Source organism: Pan troglodytes, chromosome 8 (genome assembly GCF_028858775.2).
Source record: "Pan troglodytes isolate AG18354 chromosome 8, NHGRI_mPanTro3-v2.0_pri, whole genome shotgun sequence".
Lineage (NCBI taxonomy): Eukaryota > Metazoa > Chordata > Mammalia > Primates > Hominidae > Pan > Pan troglodytes.
Genome location: NC_072406.2, coordinates 109,618,632 through 109,644,042, shown reverse-complemented (window position 1 = coordinate 109,644,042; position 25,411 = coordinate 109,618,632). Strand labels below are relative to the sequence as shown.

At 50.0% G+C, this 25,411-nt stretch overlaps 2 protein-coding genes across 23 annotated transcripts in view; one reads left to right on the top strand and one right to left on the bottom strand.

The window, feature by feature from the left end:
• UBTD1 (ubiquitin domain containing 1) overlaps positions 1–25,411 on the bottom strand; it is a 71,490-nt gene that overhangs the window by 45,727 nt on the left and 352 nt on the right. The window contains exon 1 of one of the 3 annotated variants that reach the window (XM_001146890.7): positions 24,320–24,811. The exons of 1 other annotated variant lie outside the window; for it this stretch is intronic. In XM_001146890.7, the coding sequence (XP_001146890.2) occupies positions 24,320–24,389 (70 nt within the window). In that variant the 5' untranslated portion in view covers positions 24,390–24,811. Of the gene's footprint in view, positions 1–19,223; positions 19,258–24,319; positions 24,812–25,411 lie in introns of those variants that run through there. One more of the 3 variants, XM_063780964.1, reaches the window with a different exon arrangement.
• Positions 24,782–25,411, top strand: part of MMS19 (MMS19 homolog, cytosolic iron-sulfur assembly component) — a 40,518-nt gene continuing 39,888 nt past the window's right edge. For 5 of the 20 annotated variants that reach the window (XM_054660410.1, XM_054660409.1, XM_054660407.1 and 2 more), the window contains exon 1: positions 25,116–25,321. In XM_054660410.1, coding sequence (XP_054516385.1) covers positions 25,147–25,321 — 175 coding nt within the window. In that variant the 5' untranslated portion in view covers positions 25,116–25,146. Of the gene's footprint in view, positions 24,898–24,984; positions 25,322–25,411 lie in introns of those variants that run through there. The other 15 variants (XM_063780951.1, XM_063780948.1, XM_063780962.1 and 12 more) reach the window with 13 other exon arrangements.

Sequence of the window (25,411 nt, the reverse complement as noted above, 5' to 3'; positions counted from 1 at the left end):
ACAGTGGAGAAGACAGGCCCTGCAGACAGGCTGCAAAGACCAGGAGGAGTTGGGCTCTGGAGCCAAGCAGAAGAGGATTCTCATTCTGACCCCAACCAGTAACTGGCCCGGTGACCCTAGCAAGCTTTAGTTCTCCAATCTGTAAAATGGAGATGAATGATGCCACACCACCAGGTGCTGGGAGAACACAATAGTCTGTGCCTGGAGCATGGAAGACACTCCGCAAATGCCCATTTCCCTCTATTGCTCCCAGATGGCCACCTTGTTGACCTGCCACAATTCATGAAATTCCCACCTTCAGGGTGAAGACACTGTCTATAAAATGTCCCGGTGGGGTAAGGTGTCACTTCCCGCAAAAGATAATTAAGTGTTCTGGGCGGCTGGCAGGCAGCATCCAGAGCATCTGGTTAAGGCTCTGATGTTAAAGCTCCCAGGTGCAGGCAGGAGTGGCTCTGAAGTGATATGGGTGCACAGCCCGAAGAGGAAGGCATTATAAAGAAATACGCTGTGTCAAGGACACTAAATCTTAAGGTCTGGAGATCTCCAGGTAGGCAGGGGAAGGAACGCTCAGGGATGCCTCAACAGAAGAGGAAAAGGAGACAGCGGAAAAAGAAAGGAGTCAGGGAGATGAAAGCCTCTAAAGGAGACGCAGGCAGGAGTGGCCAGGGTGGCCCTGGCCCTGCAGCTATGGCCCTCCTCTGTGGCACTCAGCCATCACACCCTGGCTCCCTCCAGACCCCTCTTCCAAGCTGCTTTGTCTTATTCCTGGCACCAAATGGCTCCTACATGTCTATCCCCACCCTCACCTTCACCCACCAGCCAGGTACAATCTAAAGAGAAAGGAAGCTAAAAGCTCTGACTTGCTGTTTAGAGAGGGCTCTCGGAATCTTGCTCATAAAACATGCTGGAGGTCAGAAAGGAGGCGGAATGTGTCTGAGCAGCAAAATGACAAGATCAAGCATCTCTGGGGTTGTGTTTCCCGCCTGGCCACAAATTTGAGATGACCTGGGCAAGTTACACACCCTGTCTCCGATCTTCACCACTCTGTAAGACAAGTCACCCAATTCAAACCCCAAGAGCTATAACAGGAAAACTTTACCTAAAGGAAACAAACTTCTCAGGCAGAACCAGTGAGTGAGAGACACAAAGGAAGCACACTTGGGCTCAGCCAAGTTCACACTGATCGGAGGGAGCTGCTCTCACAAGGCCATGGTGTGGGCAATGAGACAGGGCACAGGCACTCACTCTACAGAGAGACAGGCCAAGGCATTCAGTGCGTTCAAAAGCTAGCCTCGCCCAAAGAAAGTCTGGCTGAATGCCTGGCAAGGGTGCTAAGTGGAGCGACCCCACATTGCGTGGGCAGCTGGACATGACCTTTCAGGCTTTTCCAGCTCTGGTGCCCTGCCACAACACTCTGGAGTTGAAGAGGTGATCTTGTCTACGTCTTGCAGAGCTCAATTCCAATCACTGTCAGACATGCTCTTGCCACCTTCTGAGGTTTACGGAAGGGCTCCCATCTATAGAAACTTGATGTTGTGGCAGGCACTGTGGGACCACCTCACACCTCTCTGTATCCAAAGCTAACCATATGGCCACAGAAAGTCAGTATGGCAAAGAAAAAGTCAAAGGACAATCAGTCCAATGACGCAAACATCTGTAGTTCCAAGAAGCCCAAGGCCAGCTACTTGACAACAGCAGCACAAAACAGGTGCATGCTATCCCTGAAGCCCATCCTAGTGCCAGCCTCCATGCCAGAGCCTGGCCAGGTGGGTGTGTGACCCACTCCAAAGGGGGCCAGGCACACACTGCTGCCCAGCTGCTGCTGGGGGAAATCTGGACCAAACTCCGTAGCTGGGGCTTCAGGGAGATCAGGGACCCAGAACACAGAGCTCCAGGATCTGGTTAGTCTGGAGGCTGCTGCTCCCGCCTGCCTGAGGGTGGCCCTCCCAGCTTGATTTAGAAAAAGCCTCTACCAGGCTATGGCAGAAGGGCTTAACTTTTGCAGAGCCAGATCCCACTGGAGTCAGAGAGGTCGTGGAAGGCTCTGCAGCGTGTGCCCCAGCTGACGCAAGAATCCCTGGGAGTGACCCTCACCACCCCTGGAGGCTGGGCTCTCAGAGGCAGCCCGTTCCCACGTCAGACCACTCTCCTTTGGGAAAGGAGATCTCCCTTAGGGGGAACAGAAAAGTAACTCCTGGAAACTTCCACTCATGAGTGCCAGGCATCCAAGCACCTAGAAGTGAACTCAAATGCCACTTCCTCAAGCATGCCCTTCACCAGCCAGGGAGCTGCCCACCCAGCAGAGTCTCACCTTACCAACCATCATTTGCATTGAGTTCATCACCCCTACCTGTGGAATGAAAGGCGGGTCCCAGGTGAGAAGGCAAACAAAACAAAACACTACAGATTAAATAACAAGGTTAGCTCAGAACTCAGCATGAAGTAGGCACTCTTCATGCTGGGGAGGCGAGATGGGAGCTGGCAGGCCCAGGGCCTCAGTCTCTGGCCCGGCTTCCCCAGCAGATCTCCCTCCTATCTCCCTCCTGCCCTCCTAGTGGTCCTCTCTCTTTATAGAACACTGTGGAAGAGATATCTGCTATGGGAAGAAGGTCACAGCAGACAGTCACCAACTGCAGCCCATGAAAACCAGACTCTGAGCACTTGCTGGCCAGTTTAGCAGCTCCGGACAGTGTCCTGGACATGGCCTCTCTCTCCTTTCTCCTGGAAAGGGAAAACACCTCCTTACCCCATGAGGGCAGAAACCGGGGTGGCCACTTGCTTCTTTCCCTTTCTCTCTCCAGCTGTGCCCCTGCCCAGAGGAGGCATCTTTCTCTAATTCACCCAAAGGTGGTACATGGACCAGCAGGCAGCCCTGGCCAGGGGTGGGGACACGTGAGACAAACACGGCTCCCTCAGTCTCAGTCTCCAGGTGTCAGCGTAGGTGTCTCTTTTTCAGGGAAGGCTTCCTGACCCTCCATTCCAAAATAATTCATTTCTCCTACCCCATAATTCTCTCCCAGTACCTTATTCTTACCTTTGTAGTATGTCTTACATTTTGATTACCTGAGTATCATGTGTTTCCCCGTTATTCTGTGGGACCTGGGAGGGAAGGACCGTATCTATTTTGCTCAGCTGCACACCCAGGATCAAGCACGGCACTGGGCATGGAGAAACTCAATGCTCGTCTGGGCTTTATGCAGACAGATGCTTCAGATTAGCCTTGAACCAGGACCTCAAGGACCACATAACACTTTCATTTCGACAAAGCCATTGGGTCAGCCACCCAGAGCCCCATGAGGGTTTGATCCAACCGAGACAAAGCAGGTAGGATGGGTAAGAAACAGCATCCACCATCACTGACTACCAGCCAGGTGCCAGGCATTATCCTACATAATCACCACAGTTACATGATAGGGTAGGTACTACCACCATCTATGTAACAGATGAAGGAACTGAGACATTTAGAGGTTAAGGAATACTACCACAAAGCAGTAAAGCTGGGATTTAAGCTCTGCCATGGTCTGAGCCGAACCTGTGCTCTTAACCACTAAGCTACAAGGTCCCAGTTAGTAAACCAGTGGTGTTTAGTGCACTTGCCCCAAGCCCCAAGCCCTTGGGTCTTTTTTGATGCCCCATATAGTATGCACCATCCTCAGAGACCTCCAGTAAACACCTGCAGGGCTGTGGGAGACAGAATGACAGGACACATACAGTCTCTTGTTGGGAGACAGTTTCTTAGCCTTTTAAAGCACATACCCCCTTTTAATCAACATACAGGCTTCCCATATACACCCCCACCTAAAACTGCTATGCCTCACTTGAGAATTCCTGCAATATCAGGCAAGATTTTGTCCAAGTCCACTTTCTTTAATTGTCTACATTTAAAAAACAATATATTTTTCCAAAGCTAAAATGAGATTATGATCCTGAATATGCTTTTCAAATTTCACACTTGCCCCAATCCCCAGAGACTGTGATTCATTCTCCCTCTCTCTCCCCAGTTGACAATCACCACTCACGGACAATAATAGCACACAAAAGGTTTACCACAAAGAGCAGAAATGTTCCCTGTCAATACAGAATGTGTAGAACAGGCATCTTGGGGCATTTCAAGCATGCTCAGGAGAGAAGGGAACATGATTTAAGTGGAAAGATCATCAGAGAAAAGTCAAGATTAGGCTATTATTTCTTCCTCTGTAGCCCCTTATTTGCAAGGATAATGTCGTGAAGTTCTTAAAGCTTTACGGAAGACTATAAAATGGGATGCTGGTAGGGGGACTCCAAGCAAAGAGAAATACTACAACCTCTACCATCCAAAAGTTCTTTTTGTTGTTTGGGATACAGAGAAAGGAGAACAAAGGATGGCTCTGAGAATGACACTATGAGGTCTCCTTTGAGCACGTTATTATTTGCAACAGGCAACTAGAGAAAACGAAAACTTGAAGTTCAAGTGGGCTCCGGAGGTGCCTGGCCCGTGGCCGTCTCCTCCTCTAGTGGTTAGGAGAGTGCCCTGGGAGTCAGACTGATACAGGTTCTGGTCTGGTTCTGCTACTTACTCATTGATGATGTTGGGCAAATTACACAACCTCTCTGGGCCTCTGTGTTCCCTGCTGTGAGAGGATGATCATACAACTTACTTCATTGAGTTACTACAAAGATTAAATGAGATAATACATGGAAAAGGTTTGGTACTACATCTGGAAAACATTAAGTGAACATGGGAAGTACTTCTAAGTGTTAGCCTTATTGTGCTTATTTCTCTCCTTGTTTCCCAAGAGGAATTCAGGCAGCTGGAAGGGCAGTCTAGCAACCCTGTCATTCTCATTTCCTATTTATTGTCACAAGTGACATAAACTCTCCAGTCAAGGACAAGAACAGCTGGGCAGACCAGGGAGATGCACAGCTGCTGCACTTTAGAAAAAATAATGCTCCAAGGGGTCTGAGATTGGAAACGAGCAGGCAGGAGAAGACAAAATCTGGCTTGGGGTGGGAGAGAGCAGGCAGCTCCGCCAGAGGCTCCGTGGAGGGAAAATGAACAGAAATAGCCGAACGGGCTGGAGGGCAAGGAAGACACACATAGAAGCCAGGCCTTCCTGGAGAAAGGAAGCTGCAGATGAGCTGGAGGCAGCCTCGGGCCGGTAGGCATGGCTCATACAGGAAAAGTGGGATGTCGGCTGCAGAGGATAGAGGGCCGTGTCCTCGGGGAGGGGCAGCTAGGGAGAAAGAACCAGGCTGCCAGGCAGTCCTGGATGGAGCAAGGTCGGCATCAAACAGGAAGGAAGCCGCAGGTTCTCCCCTGTTGACCTCAGGTCCTCGCCTCAACCCCCATCTGCTTCCCCCAGCTCTGTGGGCCCCAAGATGCACCCAGTATTCCAGTCTCTGCCACCATCTACTGTCCCCATCTGGGTCCTCTTCCCTAGGCCAGCAGCAAAACAGGATGCAGGTTTCAGCATTCCCCACTCTCCTGGCATCTTTGAAACAAGTGCTCCAAGATTTTCTCTCTGGGAAACAGGCCAAGGAGGCCAACACCATTCTCGGAGCGGCCCCTCCAGTTCCACACTAGGAAGTAAATGGGGTGTGTCTGTCCCCCACTCAACCACGTCCCCTATGGCCTCTTCACTTGCCCAGGAAGGAGAACACAGCCACCTCCCTCCTGCCTCAGCCCTGCTGCTGGTCTACACACACACACAGCACCACCAGGGATCTCAGAAGCCAGTGTGGGTGAAGGGATCCTAGGCCTACGCGGTTGGTCATTCCTAGACCCTCAGACATGAGGCCTGGGCACCTGCTGTTCTCTACTCACCCCCAGGGACTGGGAACATGGTTGGCAGCAGGGTCACCGGCCTGAGATGCCCAGGAGATGGGTTGTAGTGGAGCCCGTGTCCACTCACATCCCAGGGCCAAAAAAGAAGCCTCCCTGATCCCACAGAGGGCCACCGGGCAGTGCCATGCCACGAGTGACCGCAGTCACAAGGCTGCCTGCATCCGCACGAGACTTCCCAGTGCACAGAGCCCTGTGACATGCACAACCTCAGCCCTTCCCCACACCTCGGCAAGGGGACTGGGCAGAGACTGTCCCCACGTTGAAGATGAGGGAGCTGAGGCGACTTGGCCACTGTCACAGCTCCTGAGGGGCAGAGCTGGTGGGCCCAGGACCCATTCTCCAGCAGCTCCTCCTCTACCCAGGGACTTCCCTTCCTGCTGTAAACATCCCCAGATCTCTCCACCCTCAGCCACCACCACCAGGCTCTCCAGTGGCGCTCCACTCCTCTGGCTGCCCATCTCTCTCCTTCCTCAAGCCCCAGTTGTGCCAGGCCCCTCCCCAGAGCCCCTACCACTGGACCCTCACTCTGCTTCAGCCAGACTGTCGCCAAAGTTCGGGACCTCCTTGAAAGCGTCTTCCATACCTCTTGCACTTCCACTCCTGACCCTCCCTTGCTGCCTGGAGTGCCACCAGGCTCCCAGGTGGTCTCCCTGTCTTCTATCCTGCCCTACTCCTTTCCCAGCTACCCCTGTCATCCTTGGAGTCCAGCAATGCCCTCCCAGGTGCCCTGCCTCTCCCTGGTCACAGGCTCCCTGTGGCTCCTCACACCTCCATGGCCCTGCCCCGCAGTCAGCATCCGAGGTGCCATCAGGCCCCACCTCTTACTGCCCTCCCCTCCCTGCACCCTGGCTTTGGTGCAGGTTGGTCCCCACTCCCCCCAGCTGTCAAGGCATTGCTCTCCAGTGTCCACAGCATCCCCTGACTGTAGGAAATGCGAGGAGATGGGTTTCTTTTTTTTTTTTGAGACAGAGTCTCACTCTGTCGCCCAGGCTGGAGTGCAGTGGCACGATCTCGGCTGCAACCTCTGCCTCCCGGGTTCAGGCCATTCTCCTGCTTCAGCCTCCCGAGTAGCTGGAACTACAGGCACCTGCCACCGTGCCCGGCTAATTTTTTATATTTTTAGTAGAGACGGGGTTTCACCACATTAGCCAGGATGGTCTTGATCTCCTGACCTAGTGATCCACCCGCCTCAGCCTCCCAAAGTGCTGGGATTACAGGCATGAGCCACCGTGCCCGGCCGAGGAGATGGATTTCTAATGTCTGCCCTGCCCAAAGCCCTGAAAGGGGCAGCCTCCCAGTCAACGAGGTCCAGCCCCCTCACTGGCTGCCTGTGACCCAGAGAAGCCATCCACGGTGGCACTGTGTGTTCAACCATGGAACACACCGACATATAAGAGGAGAAGCCTGGGTCCTCTGTAAGAGGGAGGCCAGGAGCAGATGCTCAGACAAAAGCAGAGAGGCCACACAGCTCCCCAAAGACAGGGGGGCCACCTCCACTCCTGACTGCCTTCCAGCCTCAGCTCCCAGGAGGCCAGGCTGCCTTGCCAAAATCCTTCCAACAAAGCCCCTTTCCCCTGAGCGAACCTGGAGGGGCTCCTGCTGACACCAGGCTTGGGGAGCCCCTGGCCCCCGCTGGTCTGACAGCCCCAACTGGAAAAGCCATGTATTTGGCAACAGGTGGGCTCTGCTGAGGGTCACTTCTTTCATTGTCTCCTTATGTGGCTATTAAATGTTCCACATAAACCCAGTTTCCTCCCTGGGACCAGAGCTCCTGATCAAAGCCTCGAGGAGCACCCGGCTTTGTGGCTGTCAAAGTTCCCCTGTTTGGAGCTGCCTCCGATCTGCATGGTATCAGGAGTGGCTCCTGCCAGACCTGTTTCATCACGTGTGACCCCATCCCTTGGCTGGAGCTGAGTAGACTGAGGGTAGAGATGTGACCCAGGCTGTGCCAACTAGACTCTCTCCCATGGGAATATGGACTTTGGACTGGGAGATCTCAGTACATCTGAGTGTGGCTGGAGCTGCAGCAGGAACATTTGGGACCGTGTGGGCTCAGGAGGGGAAAGCCAGGCTGCAGAGAAGTGAAGGAAGCTCAAAGAGAAGCAGAGCTGAGAGAGAGGGAGAATCTAACAAGGTTTTTCTAATCCCTGCTTAAGGCCAGGCAGCAACCCTGCCGTGGGGTCCTGAGTCTTCCAGGAAGCCCTATCATAAATCACCCTTTTTGCTTAAGCTGGATTCAGTTGGTTTCTGTTACTTGCAATCAAGGAGCTCTAACACAGCTGGGATCTCCCTTGCGCTTCTCTGCTTCTCCAGGAATACAAAGCTGGCGCTCTACAAATACTTGCTGAATGAAGAAAAACTGGGCCCACATTCTGGCTTTCCTATATCTGCCAAAGGCACCACTGTGCTCGACAAATACTCTCTCTATAAAATGTGTAACTCAGCCACACACAACTTAAATTAAATGCTCTTTCCTTGCCTGAAATGCATTAAATTCTCATTTTCATCTCTTCTTTGGGGCAACTCAGTGCTAAAAAGAAAGGCAGGCAGGAGCAGGCAGAAAAAGAAACAGCCTTCAACATGCAGGCCAGCAAGTCCAACTGCATCTGCAAACTGTGCTATGGCCTAGCTGCCCCAACTCCAAAAGACTCTGCCCTGAGATCTGTCCCTATGCCACACCCCCAGGCTACCCAAGATGATCATCAATGTCTCCAAAGGTCACAGAGCTTGCAACCCTGCTTATGTGTTATTTATGCCAGATCCTATGCACGAGGCCAGACTCTCTGAAAGAAACCTCAGAGGATCAGCTTGCTCAGTGGTTTTCAAACTGTGTGCCCTCTAGGACCCCCAGGACATAAGTGGAACCCTTTGGTGGGCCATTCTCTCCGGCTTCAACCAGTGCAGTACCCAGTTGGTTGTACATATCAAGCTACATTGTAAGCTTACCCCAGAAAGGGTTCAAGTAGCTTTGAAAAACGGTGCAAAATTCCCCTCCCAGACCAACTCCTTCATCACTCAGATGAGGAACCAGAGATTCATGGGCTTACACAGAGAGGGCAATGAAGATAAGACGACCTTGCCCCGGTTCCTCGGGGCTCCTGACCACACCCCCACTGGATGAGTGCTGAATCCGAGGTGACCCTGCCTGCATCAGCGGAAGGGCGATGCTAACCGGCCTGAACAATGTGGAGCTGTCCTGATGCTAGTCCTCCGCTATATATAGTTTCTCCCCTGAAATGACCTCATGCAGCAGCAAAGGTTTGCGGTGTGGCAAAACCGGCTGTGTACCCAACAACTCTAGGGGAGGAGAAATGCTTAAGAAACTGGGCAGTAAATGGAAAAGAGAGGAATTTGGGGGATGGGGAGGGATGAGGGTGGCAGGTGGGGAACAAGCTTTTGAGACAATTCAGGAGAAATTATTTCTCTGAGCCCCTGGGGCAGCAGTGGAGAATGGTAAACCTGAGACTCTCATGCAGTGGGTAATGAAAGAGTCCCAAGTCTGGGGTGGTAAAGCCAGTGCTTCGTCCCAGGCTCCCATCCTGCCTGCTCACAGATGTTGAGTGTCTCTTCTCAAACAACTACATTCATCTGCACCCCTTGAGCAAGAACCAACAGAGGCTCCCTTTGACCTAAGCGTCCCCATATACTATTCGATACCTTCCATAATCTTGGTGGACACAATAGATTTGATCTCAATGCCTTTAAAAAAAAAAGAAAGAAAGAAAAGAAAAGAAAAAGAGGCACCTGTAATCCCAGCACTTTGGGAAGCCAAGGTGGGAGAAGTGCTTGTGGCCAGGAGTTTGAGACCAGCCTGGGCAACACGGCAAGACCCCATCTCTATAAAAAATACAGAAATTAGCTGGGTGTGGTAGTCCGCACCTGTAGTCTTAGGTACTCAGGAGCTGGGGTGGGAGGATCACTTGAACGCAGGAGTTCAAGGCTGCAGTGAACTATAATAGCTCCACTGCACTCCAACCTGGGCAACAGAATAAGACCCTATCTCTAAATAAAAAGAAACAGGCAGATAAATACCAAATGAGAATGGAGACTCTGTCTGGGTAGGAGTACAAAGATTTTCTTCTTTGAGCTTTCTCATATCGTTCACATTTTTTACATGAGCACACATAACGTTTACAATAAAGAAGACTGTACTGCTTGCTTCTCTCCAACCTGCACCACTTCCTCAAATCACTAACCCTTCTACAAACTATGCCCACTCACTCCCAATATCTGTCCTATCCCAATCCCCCAAGGAGCAACTTGAGTCCCACCACCTTCAGAAATCTTCCCTCCGTAACTCGAGTTCCCAGGGACCTCTCTCATCGCAACTCTTGTTAAAAGGGTCTACATGTTCCCTTTGTCTCAACTTGTCTACATGCTGTCTTGTTTGAAGTGGTATTACACCTTTATTTGTCTTTGCTTCCTCTCCCAAGTAGACCATAAGCCATCTGGATGATGAGATATACATGTATAATATGTGCACACACATTTGCAGGAATGAGGCAGGGTGGAATTTTAGAAAGGGCACAGGAAAGGGAGTCAGATTTCCTGGATCGGATACCAGCACCACCTCTGTGCAGAGCAGACCACAGACAGTGGCTTGACCCCTCTGAACCAGTCCCAAGTTCTTCCAGCTGAATTCCCCAGCAATACCAATTCCCTTCCCCTAAAAGGCAAGGAAGGATTCTGTGCAAGCCTGCCAACCTCACAAGTTTTGAAAAAGAGATCATTTAATCTCTAGAATTGAGGCCCCAGGTGCAGCCTGCAAAAGGGGTCCCCATCCATCCCTACCCAAACTAGCACCAGAGGGTGGGCCAGACACATGAAGGACAGGGCCTTTGGGCGGAAGTCTCTCCTTGCACACTTGCTCTGGGCTATGGCCCCATCACAGACAAATGCCCAAGGAATGGTACTGTCAAAAGCAGCAGGCTGAACACTTCTGTCCAGGGCTGCAGAAAAACTGCTTGGTGCTCAGTGATGGATCAGACATCTAGGCCCTGAATCTTCCATGGGATATGTGTCACAGCAGGACACAGCTAGGCTCAGCTGCAAACAGGAGGGGTCAGCTGCAGATTCAAGGGCCCAGTGTAGCTTTGCTTTTGCCTACTGACCCTGAAGACTGGCCCATTCTGTCCTTAGGAAGACATCATAAATAACAGTGCATACAGCATGTGGGTTTCTAAGAAATGTCATTTGGGCCTTATAAAAAGTCATACAAGCAATAAGTTATGGCCAAATAAGGCCTCCTGTCTCCTCAGTAGCCAGACATGGACCAGGCAACAGCAGGACTATCACACTGAGCCAGACCTAAATGAGCTCTTGGCTCTGTGGATCTGATATGAGAGTATAGGGGAGAAGGGCAAAGAGGAAATGGAGGAGTCAGCCTGTGGTGTAAACACACATTACAAAGTGCTGCTGTCCCCCCGGGAACTGCCTCCTCAGCTCCCCTGGACCCTTGGCTCTCTGTGTGTCTCTGTGTGGACTCTTGGATCTGCTGCCTGGCCAGGGGCCAGGGATGGGGACATGTGGAAATAGATTTGGAAAAAATAAAAACCAACCACAGAAACTCCAGTATTATTCAGTCCGTCACTCTGAACTCCTTGAGGAGATGAACTGACTCTCCATGCTGTGTTCCCCTCCCCAACACAGTAGCTGGGATAAGGCCGATGTAGTAAATATTGAGAGGCAGTTTCCCATACTGGCTAAGGTGTAAGCCTCCAGGATACAACTCCCAGGATTCAAACAGCAGCTCCTCCACTCTCATGAGCAAGTGTCTCAACACTCCCCCCACAGCCTCAGTTTCCTCATCTGTAAAATCGACATAAATTAGGCCTGCCCTTACAGGGTAGATGTGAAAACTGTAAACAGTGATGTCAAGAATCTAGTAGAGTGCCTACCACACACATGGTAGGAGATTAATAAATTATACTGATTTCAGTGATGGCAATTCCTGGAGCTGCTGTGAAGGCTTGGGAAATGAAATGCTCGTCCATGTGACAGTCTATTTTGGGGGAACAGAGCGCTTTCACTAAGTTAAAAAAAAAATCAATGCCATGTGTAGTATCCCATATAACAGAGGACAGTGTGGTCTGTGTCCCAGACACTGCGTGGGAGGTAGGAAGAGGTGGAAGGAGGGACAAATCCATGAAGGTTGTCACAAAGTGCACTTTCTGGCACATTCGGATATATAGTGCAAGAATTGGCAGAAGTAGACTATTTGCTAGTCATGAGTGGCAGTGACATCAGTAAACCAGAGATACCTGTTTAGGGCCCAGGGAGTCCTTTGTTGAAGTTGACAGTCAGGTGGGTATTGCATGGAAGGAACCTGAGACTGATGACCCAAATATTTCATTCTCACTGTGTGTACCCCCACCCCCCCAAGACACACAGTTAACATCACTGAACCTCTCCCCTAAAGGAGAATCTCTACCTCAGTGGACTATCAGGAGGATTAGATGAGATGTGTGTAAGTACCTACTACAGTGCCTGCTGCACAATCAGTGTGCAATCAGTAGCAGTATACAAGAAATCGAACAGCAATTTTGAATCTAGGTATGCGGGGATGCTCATCAAGTGCGAAAGAGGCTCGGATGTGGAAGTTTATCAGCAGTGCCTTGGAAGTTCACAGAGGAGGTATCTGCGGCTGATAATGTGTATCAGAGAAATACACAAAGCTCCAGGAAGGAAGCCCTGGGGACTCGGAGGTGTTCTGCCAAGCTGAAGATGGGCCACCACAAACGGAGGGCACTCACAGCCTTGACCTACTGGCAAGAAATGTTTCCATCTATGTGGAGATAGCCTAGAAAAGTAGCCTCTGGTTGTTGCTGAGATCAGCAAGAGTTGTATGTAGGGTGTGTTGCAAGTGATTTGCTACTAATGAGAGTTGATTCAAGCTGGATTCAAGGCTATCTCTATGATAATGACACTATCTTGCAACTTGCTTCGGATTTGCCTTCCTGAATAAATGGGTCAAACAGTAGATAACCCAGGACACACTGAAGAAGTCAGGTTTTGCACATGAACTTCACTGGCCGTATATCTCAACGTAGGGGGAACTGTAAGGCTGGGGGCAGCTGGCTAAAATATAGCATCAAGCATGGCGAGAATAGTAAAAATAATAACTAATGCTTACTGAGTAGGTAATATGTCCCAGGCACCATTCTCAAGACCTGATGTGCAGTAATTCATCTAATTCTTATGACAACCCTATGGAGTAGATACTGTTATCTCCATTTCACAGATAAGAAAACTGAGGCCTCAAAATTCAAAATAACTTACCCAAGGTTACATAGCTAATGAGTTGGAGGAGCTGAGATAATAAAATGCAAATTTGTACTAAATGAATAAAACATTTGTCATAATGACCTGTCACCAAAGGAAAACTATCTTATAGATGTTCTCTTTGACAGACCTCAGATTTTACAAATCAAAGGAAATTCATGGCTGGGCAAGGTGGCTCATGCCTGTAATTCCAACACTTTGGGAGGCTGAGGTGGGTGGACCACTTGAGGCCAGGAGTTCGAGATCAGCCCGGCCAACACGGTGAAACCCCATCTCTACTAAAAATACAAAAAAATGAGCTGGGTATGGTGGCACACACCTGTAATCCCAGCTACTCGGGAGGCTGAGACACAAGAGTCACTTGAACCCAGGAGGCAGAGATTGCAGTGAGCTGAGATTGTGCCATTGCACTCCAGCCTGGGCAATAGAGTGAGCTCTGTCTAAAATAAAGAAAAAGAAAAAAAAAAAGGCCAGGCACAGGCATGGTGGCTCATGCCTGTAATCCCAACACTTTGGGAGGCTGAGGTGGGCGGATCACGAGGTCAGGAGTTCAAGACCAGCATGGCCAACATGGTGAAACCCCGTCTCTCCTAAAAATACAAAAAAATTAGCTGAGTGTGATGGTGTACGCCTATAATCCCAGCTACTCGGGAGGCTGAGGTAGGAGAATCGCTTGAATCCAGGAGGCGGAAGTTGCAGTGAGCCGAGATCATGCCATTGCACTCCAGCCTGAGCAACAGAGCAGGACTCCGTCTCAGGGTGGGGGGAAAAAAAAGGAAATTCATGGCCAGCCCTTGTGATTGCACTCTGACTCCAAGGGATGAGCCAGAGGGTGACCAGAACAGAAGGTGACCAGGGAGGACTAGGGAGGCTATACTATGCTCCCCCTAAAAGTGGGGGTGGAACAAGGGTCAGTACAATATAAGTCATCAGTGGAACAATGAGCTTTGCGTTGTTCCCCATCTAAGCATCCGCTGTGCTGTGTGTGGGCACTGTGCTGATCACATCACATGCACATGATCACATTTCACACTTCACTACTCTAAATGATGTATGCTTACCCCATTTTACAGATGCAGAAACTGAGGCTCTGCAAAGAAAGTAGTGGAACCGCTGCCCTCTCTATGATTTCTGCCACTTATTCAGTCAATAACCTTGAGTATCTTAACATTCTCACCAAGTCTCAGTGTCCTCATCTATAAAACGGGAAAAATGAGTCCTGCCTTGCCTATCTAACAGGATGGCTGTGGAGATCAAATGATATCAAATACTTGAGAAAGCATTTTGAAAACCACAAAATGCTGAGAGAAGAAAGAGATTGTTAATCTTATTAATTACGAAGAGTGACACCTGATTCTGCAAGCACTTTGCTAACATGACTCTCTGTGCCTCTTTTCCTTTGGGAATTTGGGAATAATTCAAAGTTTGCAGAGCAAGGACAATCTTTTCTTCAAGTCCCTGGCATCTGGGTGTTGGAAAGCGGAGGTTTGCTCTGGGAGAAGGAGGAGGAAACAACAATATTTGCATTCTACTTGTGTTTCTCTTTAGGAACACAATCTTGGCTGAGATTCTATTGCCTCTAGCACACCGAGCCCTCAAACAACATTCAACGCATATTTATTGAGCACCTACTATGTGCCAAGCACTTTGATCCAAGATGATGGACTCACATGGCTTCTAGGTGTGGAGGTGGTGGTCTGGGGGTGGGGAAATTAAAGGAGGAAGGGACAGCAATGGGAAAGGAAAGCAGTGGCTATAGTCCTTGGAGTTTTGCAGACTTCACAGCTGACCTACCAGCTTCTTTCCATGGGGGTGGGGTGGGAGCTGGTCAGGGCTCACAGCACAATGGAACGAGCTGTGAGCACTGGAATGAATCAACATCCTCAGGCTGAGTTCCAGCTCTGTCTCTTAGCATCATAACCACTGGCAATCCATTCACTTTCCTGGCCATCAGCTTTCCCATATGTAAAATAGGTAGGCATGTTCCCATAGGTAAAATAGGGAGAATCAAATGAGATGATGTTTGTGAAGGGATCCAGCAAAGTGGTGCCTGAAGGTGCTCAATAATAAACTCATTAAAAAACAAAACAAAACAAAAAAGCGTTCTCTTCTTCCCATTCTCATGAGGACAAACTACACACTGGCCCAAAGCGTGGGCTCTGAGATCAGACACCTGGGTTCCAGTCCCAGCTCTGCAGTTTACAAGCTGTGTGACCTTAGGCAGCAGACATTACCTTTCTAAGGCTCAGCTTCTTCATCTGTGAAAAGGTGATAACAGAATCCACCCATAGGGTGGTTGTGAGAATTAACCCAAATACTGCACGTGATGCTCCTAGTACACGGCAAACACCCTGCAAAGGTGAGCTGCTGCTAATTACATCTCTCCGAGCCTTTAAAAACAACAAAACTCCAAGTGCACAGGCTGGAAACTAAGATTCAGGCTACTTGGTTAGTGACTGGCTGCCTAGGCACCATTCACCCTTTGCTCCTGGTCCCAAGACTTCCAGAGGAAAAAGGTACAAACGAGGAGTCATCCCTGTCCCCTCAGTCTCCCTCCCCACACCTTGCAGAAGGTGTTCCAGCCCCTTTCCTGCCAGGTTCCTCTCTTTTTTTTTTTTTTTTTTTTTTTGAGACGGAGTCTTGCTCTGTCGTTGGGCTTGAGTGCAGTGGTGCAATCTTGGCTCACTGCAACCTCCGCCTCCCAGGTTCAAGCGATTCTCCTGCCTCAGCCTCCTGAGTAGCTGGGATTACAGGCATGTGCCACCATGCCCGGCTAATTTTTTTTGTATTTTTAGTAGAGACGGGGTTTTACCATGTTGATCAGGCTGGTCTCGAACTCCTGACCTCATGATCTGCCCGGCTCAGCCTCCCAAAGTGCTGGGATTACAGGCATTAGCCACCGTGCCCAGGCCAATTTTTTTTTTTTTTTTTAATAGAGACGAGGTCTCACTATGTGGCCCGGGTTTTTCTTGAACTCCTGGCCTCAAGCAATCCTCCTGCCTTGGTCTCCCAAAGTGCCGGGATTATAGGTGTAGGCCACCATGCCCAGCCTCTATGTACAATTCTAACACACTCAGATGTCTGTTTTCCCAGAGATTTGGAGGGACTGCTCTTTGAGCCCAGCATAAATGATCACTACATGATAAACCACTTCACACCCATTAGGATGGCTATTATAAAACAAATCCAAACCTAATCAACAAAAAGCAGAAAATAACAACTGTTGGTGAAGATGTAGAGAAACAGGAACTCTTGCACCCTGTTGGTGAGAATATAAAATGGTGCAGCTGCTGAGGAAAGTGTTATGGGGGGTTATTCAAAAAAGTAAAAACAGAATTACCATTTGATCCAGAAATTCCACCTCTGGGTATATACACAAAATAACTGAAAGCAGAGACTCAGAGAGCATTCACCTTTTGCTCCTGGTTTGCACACCCATGTTCACAGCAGTATTATTTACAATAGCCAAAAGGTGGAAGCAACCCAAGGGTCCATCGATGGAGGAATGAATAAGCAAAATGTGGTATATACATACAATGGAATATTACTCAGCCTTAAAAAGGAAGGACATTCTGACACATGCTACACCATGGAACCTTGACAACATTATGCTAAGTGAAACAAGCCAGCCACAAAAGGAGAAATACTACATGATTCCACTCATATGAGGTATCCAGAGTAGTCAAACTCATAAAAGAGAAAGCAGAATATCAGTTGCCAGTGGTTGGGGGGAGGAAGAAATGGATAGTGCTTAATGGGTAAAAGAGTTTCAGTTGGGGAAAATGAAAAAGTTCTGGAGATGGGTACTAGCGATGGTTGTACAACAATAAGTACAAAGAATGTACTCATGCTACAAAACTATAGACTGAAAAATTTGCTGTTACATACAAGTAAATTTTATGTCATATCTAGGTAACCACTTAAAAAAAAAGAAAAAGGAAAGAAAAAAAAGAGAAGTGACTACTGTCTACCAGGCAGAAGACACAGCAATGATTGTGGGTGGAAACATGAACCCCCAAAGCACAACAGCTGGGAACCACGTAGTTTGGGGCCCACTGCCCTAGAGTCTCACAAGCCCCGTGGCCTCACACTACTATAAGCACAGTAACTGACCGGGTAGGACTGGATCTTCCCACTCAGAGCCTTGAACAGGATTTAAGAGCCTTCCTGCAGTGCCAGTGTTGCTACTTGGAACCTTGAGGCAGGGCACTCCCGGAGTGGGCTCTCCCCCAGCAATTTCCCTCTGCCCACCACTAGGTCCCTCCCCCACCCCAGGTCTCTTCTTTGGGAGGTAACACTTTTGAGAGAAAGAACCTTTTGTGGTCCTACTCTCACCAAGCAGGCGCTCTGTACACACCGGTATGAACTCAACAACCCCTAGTCCCAAACCAGAGGTTCTTTCTGAGCTGTATATTAATATTTTGCTCAGAAGCATATCATTCGTTTCAGAAAGATTCCCATCCAAAAATAGTTTTTAAACATTTCTTTTATAGTTTTGCTTCTTAAAAAGAGTAAGCTTCAATGATCTAGTGGGAAAAATCACTGGCTATGGCTTTTGTGTGTAAAAATCCTGGTAGCTTGGAATAATAGAAACTTTCTAAGATCACAAAATCTCTTTTCATCCAGGGTCTCACTTTAATCTTACAACCTCTCTGAAAGGTGATCAGGGTGGCAGTCACCCCATGGCACAAATGGGGAAACTGAGGCTCAAAGAGATCAAGAGGCTTGTCCAAAGTCACACAAACAACTAGGAAGGAGCAGAGACCCCAGGCTTCATTTTCCACCAATGCCAGATGAAACTCTGTGTTGGGACCTCATATCTGAGCACACTGTGTAGCCATGAATGTAATTTTTAAACCACCATTAGGTTATTTTATCTCCATAACATCTCTGTGAAGGAAACTGGAAATATTATCTTTTTAAAATGGAGGATCAACTGAGGAAGAAACAAATGACCTGCCCAAGATTACCACTCAAGAAAGTGGCAGAGACTAGACCTCCTCTCCTTTGAATACACTTGACCTCAACCACTTCCCTATAATATCTTGACCTCCACACACTCACAACTTAAAGGAGCACATGCAGTTTTTATGTAGGTTGCACCATGTTTCTGTGAACTAGGCAGGGGACAGACATACCTTTGTTCTCTTTCTAATGGCTGGGTAAGAAAAAAGAGGTTATAGAAATCTTTAGGTTCCTTTTCAGCTCTAAAATTCTATGATTCTAAAAATTCTCCAGCAAGTTGATGGGTAAGAGATGCCTGGAATCCACATCACCTAACTTCCTCCCTTGTAGTCTATTAGGCCACCCTATCCCTGCCCTGCGAGTTAAGGACTACAAACATCACGTGTGCCTGGAAGAGGGGGGTCCACTCTGACATAGGTGCACACATAAAATGGCAAGAAGGTGCTACTGCCTGGTTAGGACCCCAATAGTGAGCTTCACTTTGCCCTCCTGCTTCAGCCCTGGTATCTCCCAGCAAGAGGCACCCAAACCACAGGAGTCATATATATCCCAGGCATCTAAGAACTTACGCAAGCCTGGGGCAAGAGAGAAGCCAGTCCCAGAGATAGAACACCACTCTGAGGTTGCAGTTTAAGTCCCTTCATTAAGATACCTGCCTTAACACCCATCTAAGGTAGGAGATCAATCAGATGTGTTCACTTATGCTTTTCTATAGACTTCACCAACTCTAGTTTTATCCAACAAATATTTACCAGGCACTGCTCTTGGTATCACAGAGTGAACAAATAAAAATCTCTGACAACATGGAGCAAGGGGAGACAACCAATATCAGAGGATGACATAAGCAATGGAGCAAAATAAAACAGGAAAGGGAGGTACATAATGCCGAGAGCAGGTGATAGAGGGAAGGGGATAATTTTAAATGAAATGGCCTGGGAGGGTTTGACTCCTTAAATAGGAGACTGGGACAAGGAGAGAGAGGGACCCATTCAGATATCGGGGGGTTGAACAAGGCGATGGAGAGCATGAGATGGCTTAAGAAAGGTGAGCAGGTGAAAATCATATCATATCTTGTAGACCAACACAAGAAGTCTTGAATGAGATGCAGTGTCACAGGAAGGCTTGAGCAAAGGAGTAATGAAATCTGACTTACAGTTTAGAGTATCACGCTGGCTGGTGGGATGGAAATAGTCTGTCGGGAGACAAGGGAGGAAGCAGGAAGGTCAGTTCACAGGCCAGTGGTAGCTCAGACCAGGGTGAAAGTGGTGGAGATGGTCAGAGTCAGGTTCAGGACATATTTAAGGCAAAGCCAACAGGATTTATTGATTAAATGGATGTGAAGTGTGAGAGAAAGGGAGAAGTCAGGGACGACGAGAATTTTAGGGGCCTTGGCAAGCGGAAGGATGAAATCATCATGAACTGGGATGGGAAAGACTTTGGGAGGTACAGGGATGGGATGGGGGTTCATTCTGTTTTGGACACGTTAAACTAGGAAGCCTTTTAGACAGCAGGTGTGGTGAGCAGGCAGCAGAATATCCAAGGCTGAAGTTGCAGAGAATGGGCTGAAATTATAAATGTGGGAGGAGTCACCAGCATATATAATACTACATAATTCTATGTATGATCATGTGTAATTTGCATGACTATGTGTTTACTGTCTGCCCCCTGCAAAACTGTAAGCTCCATGTGGCCAAGGACCACGTCTGTTCACAGCCAGCAGGGTGCTTGGCACTCAGTACATACTTACTGAGCAAATGGAGAAGTTGCCCAATTACTCCCTCAAGAATAGCCACACAGCCCACACAAGAAGCAAACTCTCTTGCAACCACAGTGCCAAGCCCAACCAGCCCCAAACAGGGCCCTGGGTCTGTCCACCCTGAGCTTGAGATTCCAGAACGTAAGTGGATATGCCTGGCACATCACAGTCAGATATTTGGGTTTCAGCCCTGCCACATTCTCAAAGGGTGGAGCTGGGCAAGAGACTTGCCTGTTCTACCACCTCTACCTCTCCCTGGAGTGGCTGGGGGAGAGGCTGCTTCACCCAGTTCATGGGCAGAGATATTTATCTACCTAGTGTACACATATGGTGTGTCAAGAGCCCCTAACAAAGGAGTAAATCCCAAGTATTCTCCGAAGCATACAAGAACCACCCAGCATCTGAAGGAGAAGAACACAGACCTACTGGGGATGCATTAAGAGTAACAATCCAAAAAAAATTTTTAAGGCTGGGTGTGGCGGCTCACGCCAGTAATCCCAGCACTTTGGGAAGCCAAGGTAAGAAGATTACTTGAGGCCAGGAGTTTCAGACCAGCCTGGGCAACATAGCAAGACCCCATCTCTACAAAAAATAAAAAGTTAGCTGGGCGTGGTGGTGCACACCTCTAGCCCTAGCTACTGGGAAGACTGAGGGGAGAGGATCACTTGAGCTCAGGAGTTAAAGGCTGCAGGGAGCTATAACTGCACCACCATACTCCAGCCTGAGCGAGAGAACAAGACCCTCTCTCTCAAAAAAAATATATATATACGTATATACACACATATATACGTATATATACGTGTGTATATACATATACACGTATATATACGTATATACGTATGTATATACGTATATATACACGTGTGTATATATACGTATATACACACGTATATATACGTGTATATATATGTGTGTATATATACACACACACACACACACACACATATATGAGTGACAATCACAAAACTTGATGAGACGAGAGGACCTCTCCCTTCTCCCTCATGCAAGAATCCCTGACCAGACAGTATTGTGTCTCTGCTTTATCTACCAAGTGACTAAGAAGGCAGAACTAAGGACAAAGGGTGACATTACAAGCCACAAAGATTTCACCTCAATAACTTTCTCACTTTAAACAGCTGCCTTTGTGAAGATGATAAAACAGCTCTAATGATCTTGTATAACCCTCCCCCTTTCTGAAATATTGAAAGTGTGACCCAGAAAGGTTAGATGACTTGCCCAGGGTCACTGAGTTATAGGCCCAGGACTAGAACTCAGGTCCTAGCTCCCTGTTGAGGCTTTCTTCCCATTACATTAGTGCCAAAGGAAGGTAAGAGTTACAGTGGCGCTGGGGGAGTTTTAGGCATTAGTCTTACAACGTAAAACTATGTCCTTGTCAAAGGAAAAGCCACAGATGTTACAGGAATGCCAGGTGCACTGTGGAGTTAAGAAGGATTCCTTCCCTTGTACCAAATTTGTCATCTTACAGAGTTCCCCTCAGCTTTGGACTTTATGAATAAAGCTATTCATAGTAGGACCCACAGAACTAAAGCAATGATAAACTAGCAGGTAAAAAAAAATGCAGATATATGAAAAATGCAGATGGTAGGATGAAGTTGAGTTTGCTTTCTAAAATCAACAAATACTGAGTGCTACTTCTGTACAACTCATTGTGTTAAGTGCTGAATGTGTGTGTGTGCGTGAGAGAGACATATACTACAAGGATAAGACAGAACCCAGGTCTTCAAGGCTTGCAATGTAGTTGCTGATAAAAGACTAAACATCAAAGACATGACTAATAATACAGAGTACATAATTGTTAAGTAAGTGGCATAGATAATGTGTCTGCAGGAGTTCTCAGAAGGAGCAATCACTTCCACGGGGTGTGTGTGGTGGGGTGCGGAGGGAGGGGGAAACGGCAGACTTGTCAGGCAAGGTGCTTCAAACAAGGTACGGCACTTGAAGTGAACCCAAAGGATGAAAGACTCTCCATAAGAAGGAAATGGCACGAGCAAACACTGGTGGTCTTAATGTCAGAGAAGGGAAAGAAATCAGGACTTAAAAGAAAGGACTGGCCCACACTTGAACAGCCTTGAAAGTTAAAGTACTTGTAGGAGTGGGAAAATGCAGAAAGGTGTTTTGTTGTTGTTGTTGCTGTTGTTTTGGTTTTTTTTTGAGACAGAGTCTCGCTCTGTCACCCAGGCTGGAGTGCAGTGGCACAATCTCAGCTCACTACAACCTCTGCAAAGCTTCCAGTTCAAGCAATTCTCCCTGCCTCAGCCTCCTGAGTAGCTGGGATTACAGGCACCTGCCACCACCATGCCTGGCTAAGTTTTATATTTTCAGTAGAGACAGGGTTTTGCCATGTTGGCCAGGCTGGTCTCGAACTCCTGATCTCAGGTGATCCACCTGCCTTGGCCTCCCAAAGTGCTGGGATTACAGGCATGAGCCACCACGCCTGGCCAAGTACAGAAACATTCTGAACACAGAACTATAAAATCTGGAAGAAGTTAATTTAACAAATGTCTTCTGTGGGGACAACTGTGCGTAGGACTGAATGATGACTGAAGATGAAGTTGCCTTTGGGGGGTACCTCACTTCAGCCTGAGACAAGGGTTGACTTGAGGTGAGAAGGGTACAAAGTAGGGTGGCAAGGGGCAGGTTTGCAAGTCCCGCGGAAGGAAGACCCAGCAGACCCCAGTGACTGGCTGAGAGGCAGGCGACAAGGAAGCAGAGAAAGTCATGAGAGAAAGAGCTCTTCACAGCCTAAAGTTAGGCAGCTGGAAGAACATAAGAGTAAAGAAGGAAAGCTGGTGGACAGGGAGCGATGCAGAGCCTGGTTTTGGAAGTGTTAAATCTGGGAATATCTATATCACAGTGTCCAGTGGGCATCTAGAGATGGGGTTCTGGGGTTCAAGAGAGAAGAGCTGAAGATTAAGCATAGGGGTGTTCCCAATGGACAAAGAGTTGTGGGACTGAACAAGATTTCTCTGGGAGAGAGTGTAATGAGAGAAAAAACAGAATGTCAAACTTAAGCACCAGCGTGCCCCCAACCTAGAAGGTGATGGTGGAAAGGGGTGTTCAGAAAGGAAAACCAAGACAGTCTGATGCCAAGAAAGGAAGGGGGGGAATGTCTCGTAGGAGAGAGTTGTCAACAGCAAAAAATGCTGCAAAATCAATTATGGGGCCTGAACACATATTTGTTGAACAAATGAATGAATGAAAGCAAGCCAGCCCTTGGTTTTGAGAGTCATCTCTCCTCAGTCAGAAGAATGCCCAGAGTTACCTTCAGACAAGAGAATTTCAATAAGTTTTACTGCATCCTTCCCATAAAAACACATTTCTGCCTCCACAAGTCATCCTGTCCACCATGCAGACATCCTTCCCTGCTTCCCCTGGTTCCCCCATCTTCCTTCCCAGTTTCCGCAACCCAAGCAACACACCTTCGGTGTCAAGGGAGACAGGAAACTCCAACTAGAGTTTCCACTTCATTAACAACTCTGCCTGTGGCTCCTCTTACATAAGGGGATATGTGGCAATGGGGTGGGAGAGGAGGCTGAGTTCTAGCCCCAGGTGAGCTCCTAACTAGCTGTGTGACTTTGGACAAGGTGCTCAACCTCTCGGGATCTGGGCTTTGACACAGAGTAGGAGATGGGTCCATCTGGAATCCAGACAAGTTTGAGCTCTCAAGTCTACGATATTATTCCCGGCGGGTCCTTGCAACACCCTCAAAGAAGGAAGTGAGTGTAAGACCCAGAAAAATGACCGACAGACCTCTTCCCGGGGCGAAATGCCAGGGCAGGCGGGGTGTACCATGAAAGTGAGAAAGCGTTGCGCGGGCCTGGAGGATCACTAGCGAGCGATCTCACTCCCAAAGCTGGGAAGGATCCCAACAATCCCAAGGGTGACTCTCACCCCGCACCCCATCTTTTATAGACTCCCAGACGGCCGAGAGGCTCTAAAAACCCCTGCGGGAAAAATAAAGATTTCTTTCCCAGAGTCCTGCGCTGCTTTGCAAGTCGGATTCCGGCAGACACGATCTGCAGCCCGATAATGACACAGTCTTTGGAAGGAGCGACTGTTCTCGCCTCGCTCGCTCCGAGTTCTGGGGACGCCTGGCTGCCCGCGCCGTGCCCCGACGGGCCGGCGTCCGACCCCGGCAGGAGCTGCCAGGCCAGCGGCGCCCTCGCCCCCGGGCCTCCTCCCGATCCGTCGGCCCCGCTGCGGTCTGCAAACATTTCCTGCCCCCACCCCCACCAGGAGCTACCCAGTTGGAGAGAGTTGGTCGCGCAGCCGGCTCAGTGCTCGCAGTTGCCCCAACTCAGCTCCCCCGGCCGCCCGGCGCTGGGGAGCGGCCCCCTCTGGCTGCGGAGCAGCCCATCGGGGAAACCCAAGCGCCAGCACCAGTGGGGAGTCCATCGGTAAGCCCAGGACTCGGGCGAGGAGGGGGACAACTGGCGGGATGCCCGAGGCCCTGCTCCCTTCCCCATCGTTACCTGCTCGCTTGCGGGGGTGTCCCGGGGCTGCCGGCCTCTCCCGGCGCTGTCTCCCCACGCAGTTGCCCATGCTGGCTCCTCAGCCAGTCCCCATGCACCGGAGGCGGCGGGGTGGTCGGCTGCTCCGCGGACGGCGGCGTCCCGGGTCAATGGCTCCGGCCGCCCGGCATCGGGCGCTCCCCGATCTCCCCCCGGGGGCGCGCTCAGCCCCAGCGCTGGCTCCGCCAAAACTTTGCGGGCCAGGGGAGAGAGGGAAGTGGCAGACTCCCCAGCACGGTCCCAGGTGGCCGGGCCAGGGGGGCCCGCGACGGTGCCCGGCCGGAGACCAGCTCCGCTGGAGGGGCGGAGAGAGGGGGCGGGCACCGCCGCAGCTACTCCCGGCTCGCTCGGGGCACCAGGCAGAGGCCGGCCCCCTGGAGCCTGTCACTCACCTGCCTAACCCCGCCCCAGGCCGGCCCCTCTCCCTTCCGCCGGCTCGCGGTGCCCGCGCCGCCGCCACCACCCGCCCCAGGTGCGCATGTGACCGACAGCACCGCCCCCTCGGGCTGGGCCTGATTTTCTCATTGGCTTCCCCCGTGGTGCGTACCGCCCCTCTCCCCACCCAGCCAGGTGCCCGCCCCGCAGCCCGTCTCCCGGGGAGCCGGGCTGGGAATTATTCGCCCTCAATGGCCTCCGGCTGCGTGCCCAGCAGCCGCCTTCCCTCTCGGTGCCACCGCCCCATTCCAGGCCCCGCCCCTCCCTGGAACTGCCTAGGCAGAAGCCGGCAGGCACGTGACCCCGGCGCCCCGCCCCCTTGCCCTTCTCCCGGCGATTGGCTCGGGAGGCGCATGCGCGGAGAGCCCGTCTGGTGCCACCGCCCATATCCCCTCCCACGGTCTCTAGTTCGCGTCATGGCCGCAGCCGCGGCTGTGGAGGCGGCGGCGCCTATGGGCGCCCTATGGGGCCTCGTGCACGACTTCGTCGTGGGTCAGCAAGAGGGCCCCGCTGACCAGGTGGCTGCAGGTACGGCAGACGGCGCCGCGCGCCTTCCGCATGGGGGCCAACAGGAGGGAGTGGCCTCAGTACAGGCGCCGGGCGGGAAGGGAGGAGCGG